The following is a 5,050-nucleotide window of genomic DNA, read 5'->3' as shown; positions in this document are numbered from 1 at the left end:
TATATATATATATATATATATATATATATATATATCCACACACAAGTTTATGAATTTGCTTTGCGAGACTCCCGATGTGAAACCATGTGTTCAAACATATTGTTGTTTCAGGACGGTCTTTTTTTTTTATTTATTTTTATTTTATTATTCTTTTTTTTTGTCAAATAAACACACGCACTATGTATATTCGTTCCTCACTCGTTTATTAAAGTTCTTAATCTATCTTATGTCCATTGTCTCGAAATCTTTCGTCACACATCTGTGACCGCTTCAGCGACTCTTCCATCCCACGTGTCTGCTCCTGTTCTGTTTAGTCCATTCTGTTTTTCTGAGGTGTGCATCCTTACCTGATAAGAATACATAATAATTAATTGATATTGTTCTTTATTCATATCTCTGATGCATTATGACGTTAAACTTCATTGTTATAAACGATCATAAATACACTATGTCTGTATGTATGTGTGTGTGTGTCGTATATACATGTGTGTGTTTATGTGTCTGTGTTTGTTCCCCCCCCCCCACCATCTCTTGACAACCGATGTTAATGTGTTCACGTCCCCGTAACCTAGCGGTTCGGCAAAAGAGACCGATAAAATAATTACTAAGCTTATATAAGTCCCCGGTCGATTTGTTCGGCTAAAGGCGCTGCTCCAGCATGGCCGCAGTCAAATGACTGAAATAAATAACAGAATAGTAGAAATAATGATTCTTTCCAATTTAGCACAAGGTCAGTGATTTTAGGGGGAGGGCGTAAGTCGATTACATCGACCCCTGTGCTCAACTGGTACTTTTTGACCACGGCGGAATTTGAACTCAGAACGTAAAGTGTCTGAAGAAATGCCGCTGTGCGCTACTGATCCTGCCAGCTCGACGCCTTAATAGTAAAAATAATTCTTTTTCATTTTGGTACAAGGCCAGTAATGTAAGTGGGAGAGGAAAATCGATTATATCGACCCCAGTACTCAACTGGTAGTTTATTTTATCGATCTCGAAAGGATGAAAGGCAAAGTTGTCCTCGATGACATAGAATGTAAAGAACCGGAAAAATATCGCGAAGCATTTTGTCCGACGCGCTAAAGATTCTACCAGTTGCCGCTGTAGTAGTAATAATAATGATAATTATAATCCTTTCGCACATAAAGCCTGAAGTTTTTGAGGGCAGGAGTCGAGTCGATTCATCAACCCAGTGATCTACTAATAATTATTTCATAGACCCCGAAAAGATGAGAGGCACAGTCGACCTCGGCGGAATTTGAAATCACTACGTAAAGAGTCCAAAGAAATGCAGTTAAGCATTTTGTCCTGCGTGCTAATGATTCTGCCAGCTCGCTGCCATACTACCACCACCACCACCACCACCACCACCACCACTACTACTACTACTACTACTACTACTACTACTAATAATAATAATAATAATCCTTTCTGCTATAGGTTCAAGGCCAGAAATTTAGCGGTGGTGGGGGTTAGTCGTTTAAATCAATTCCAGTTCTTCACTGGGACTTTATTGTGTCGACCCCCAGTGGGATGAAAACTAAGTCGGATCCTTTTGGATTCGAACTCACAAAGTAAAAGATCGTAACTAAATACCACGAAGTTTATTCTCTGACACTTTAACATGTCTCTCACCCACCATACCAGAGTAGTAATAATAAAAACCAGCGTAAACAAACCAAAGTGAAAACAAATAACGAAAATATCAAAAAATAAATAATAATAAACAACATCCGGGTCTTTGGTCGCTATGACGACACTTCGCTTTGTTTCTCGGATTCACCCCTCTCTCTCTTCAACTCTATCGCTTATTTAATCCCCCGTCATTGTTCTATTTCTCTCCCACTACTACTCTTTATCTATCTATCTATCTATCTATCTATCTATCTATCTATCTATCTATCTATCTATCTATCTATCTATCTATCTATTTATCTATCTATCTGTCTGTCTATCTATCTTTGTCGCTTTTTCTTATTGTATCTCTTTCTATCTTCTTTTCTGGTCTTGTTACCTTCAATCACACTGTCAGTCTCATTCATTCAGACTTGGCAACCCTTCCTCTCTCTTTTTGTTTCAGTTCACTCTATCATCGCTTTCTCTTCCTTTCTTCGCTATCTTTCTCCTAAAGACACAGGACGAGAAAATAAAGAAGAGAACAAGTGACACAATGAAAATAAGAAAGAAAGTAAGCTTATAAGAACGTAACGAAGAAAGAAAGAAATCGAAAAGAGAAAGAGAAGAGGGGAAATAGTTATAAAAATAGAGACAGGTGAATAATAAGAGAGAGAGGAGTCGATAGTGTGGGAGAGGAGAGAAAGAAAGAACAGAAAGAATAAGAGAGAAAGGAGAGAAAGTGTATACGTCTAGTGAAAAGTGAAAGAGAAGAGCGAGAAAGAGAGAATAGAAAGAATAAGAGAGAAAAAGAGAGTGTGTGTGCGTGTCTGCATTCGAATTTGATCTGACGATAAAACGAGTACGTGGATATTTTCTCCTGCCATTCCACAGAAGACCAATAAATTGGTGTTGCTTGGACCAAAGTACATCGTGTCAACTGAAACAAAAACGTATGACGATGAAAAAAAAAGCATTCGTAAGTGAATCTGGTCTCTCAAAGAAATTATTAGTTGAAGGAGCATTTACCAACCAAGCACTACAGAATCGCTTCAAGGTAAAGAGAAAAAGTTGTTTGTGGTTTAATCCCAGGTCAGTCCTGATCGAACTGGTCCTATGTATTATCAAAGGCGTCCCAGCCGTGACCATCACGTTTTTTTCCCTCACCCACCTCCTTCAAGCACAGTATATCTTCCTTAAGACGCAGTTTTCCCCCAATTTCTCAAAAAATCACCCAGGGTCCTTTATACGAGGTTGTTTCAAATATTACACGCTTTAGTGCACTGAAACTTTTCTCTCTGGATATGCACTGCTGAAATTCGGGTGCCCCCTAGCATGCTCGTACATCTTCTATGCCATCAAATACAATAGTTATTAGCAGTGGTCCTCAGGCTGGAAAATAACCAACCACCCCATCACAAAGATACACGATACCCTTTCCAAAAATATTAGATATCTGTCCCCATTAATTTTGGACGGAAGGAACTTTGTCAATGGTAAATTACATTGACCTTAACTCGTACTTTACCTTAAGTACTTGTTGACCTCGGCGGAATTTGAACCCAGAACGTAAAGAAATGCATTCTGCCAATCTCCCACCCTCTTTATCAATGAGAAAACGGAATAGGGTTTTCATCCTTATCATTTTCGTTTTGTCGCCATAGTGTTGGATAAACTCACAAGTTTTAAAAGCATCAACGCAATTTTCCGCTCCTTATTCAATGCTCAGAGGATAACTCCTTTGGAGAGTGGAGAGCATGGCCATGGCCCTTTCCTATGAGAAACACTGGTCTGACCCCAGGTTCTAGATTCGATCCAGGAGACTTATATTTGATCAACGGTGTCCCAGCCGTAACCATTTATTTCTTGCATTCCTTTTTCTTTTAGAGACCAAATCTCGGGCTACACATCCAGTATAACCTTTTATCTATGTATCTATCTGAGACGGTAGGCTTGTTGTCTAGTGACAGATTACCCCTGTTCGAGCACGCCTTATGAATAGAGGGCACCCCAGTCATGACCGTCCCGTTATTTTAGGGGTGTGCAGAACTACGCTATCTATCCTTATTTAAGATAATATGATGGGACTACAGGTAGAGTCCTTGCATAGATTTACCTGTTATTTCTAGCAGGATCAGTGACCACTTAAAGGCTTTGTGATAAACTTAGACGCTCGAGGTTTGACATCTTTTAGAATCTCAATTGTTTTCTTTGTAATATTTTCAACGATATTTTTATTTTATTTTATTTCATTTTATTCCCCCCATATTGAGTTGAGTAGCGATTGTAGTTTAACTCTTGTATAAACCAGTGATCAAAGACATTCCAACCATGACCGTCCTGCTATTTTTTTTTTCCGGACACGATGTATGTCCAACTTTCCTTCTTTTAAAACCGTAGAATGTAATTTGAAGGTAGCATTGTCTGTTGTTTCTAGCGAGGTTAACTGTTACAGGGGCACCCTGGTTGGCTTGAATTGTTGTTGATGGTTCTGATGATCATGACAACGACAATGACCAACACGTCGACGACGATGATAACGATGATTGGTAATGGTGTTGATAATAGCGATGGTGTTGGCGATGTCGACTGGGAAACTTAAGTTGCTAATGGTGATAGTGATGATGATAATGATGATGGTGAAAATGATGATGGTGATGGAAGTTGTGTTTATAATGATGTAAGCTGTGATGATGATAACAGTGTTGATGTTTGGGGTTTTTTTTTTGATTTTGAATATAACTTTATACGCATATTGCGTCTGTGTGTATGTGTAAGATTAACCACGTATGTATATGTGTATACACACACACACATACACAAATATTGCCGTCGAATATGACTATTGTGATTTCATTATTGTTTACGCCACTATCTATCAATCTATGTGTATTTCTTTCTTTCTCCCCCTCTCTCCCCCTCTCTCTCTCTAGATGTGTGTGTGTGAATATATATATATTGACAAACAAATATATATATATATATATATATATATATATGTATATATATAGATAGATAGATAGATAGATAGATAGATAGATAGATAGATTTGGGACGTTTTGTTGAAGTTTCTATGACTTCACCTATACCTATTTTCAAGAGTTAGTAACGAAATATCAGAGCTGAGCCACAACTTTGACAGAATGGTAACTAAGATAATAACAAACTCCTAAACATAAACACGTACATATACATACATTCGTAAACAAAGATAAAACAAATGGCTGTCCATACTAGCATGAAAAGCAAGCTTTACCACACACACACACAAAAAACATTTATAGGTCCCTCTTGTGTTTAAAGCTATATATATGTGTGTATGTATGTATGTATGTATGTATATATGTATGTATGTATATGTATGTTATGTATATATATATATATATATGTATGTATATGTGTATGTATATATATATGCTTATGTATGTACATTGTATAT

The 5,050-nt window shown here is 37.4% G+C and overlaps 1 protein-coding gene and 1 long non-coding RNA gene across 4 annotated transcripts in view; one reads left to right on the top strand and one right to left on the bottom strand.

Moving 5' to 3' along the window:
- Positions 1 to 118: 118 nt before the first annotated feature.
- LOC128250052 (uncharacterized) lies at positions 119 to 4,328 on the bottom strand. Its single transcript, XR_008266166.1, has 2 exons — positions 3,728 to 4,328; positions 119 to 347 (listed from the first exon to the last, which is right to left on the bottom strand). It is a non-coding gene; the product is annotated as an uncharacterized LOC128250052 (long non-coding RNA).
- Positions 1,991 to 5,050, top strand: part of LOC106878103 (parkin coregulated gene protein) — a 12,177-nt gene continuing 9,117 nt past the window's right edge. Inside the window, exon 1 of one of the 3 annotated variants that reach the window (XM_052974725.1) lies at positions 1,991 to 2,185. In XM_052974725.1, coding sequence (XP_052830685.1) covers positions 2,168 to 2,185 — 18 coding nt within the window. In that variant the 5' untranslated portion in view covers positions 1,991 to 2,167. Of the gene's footprint in view, positions 2,186 to 2,299; positions 2,669 to 4,672; positions 4,758 to 5,050 lie in introns of those variants that run through there. The other 2 variants (XM_014927212.2, XM_014927214.2) reach the window with 2 other exon arrangements.

Source organism: Octopus bimaculoides, chromosome 19, assembly GCF_001194135.2.
Source record: "Octopus bimaculoides isolate UCB-OBI-ISO-001 chromosome 19, ASM119413v2, whole genome shotgun sequence".
Classification (NCBI taxonomy): domain Eukaryota; kingdom Metazoa; phylum Mollusca; class Cephalopoda; order Octopoda; family Octopodidae; genus Octopus; species Octopus bimaculoides.
The sequence above is the reverse complement of the archived record's forward strand: the minus strand, read 5'-3'. Positions and strand labels throughout refer to the sequence as shown.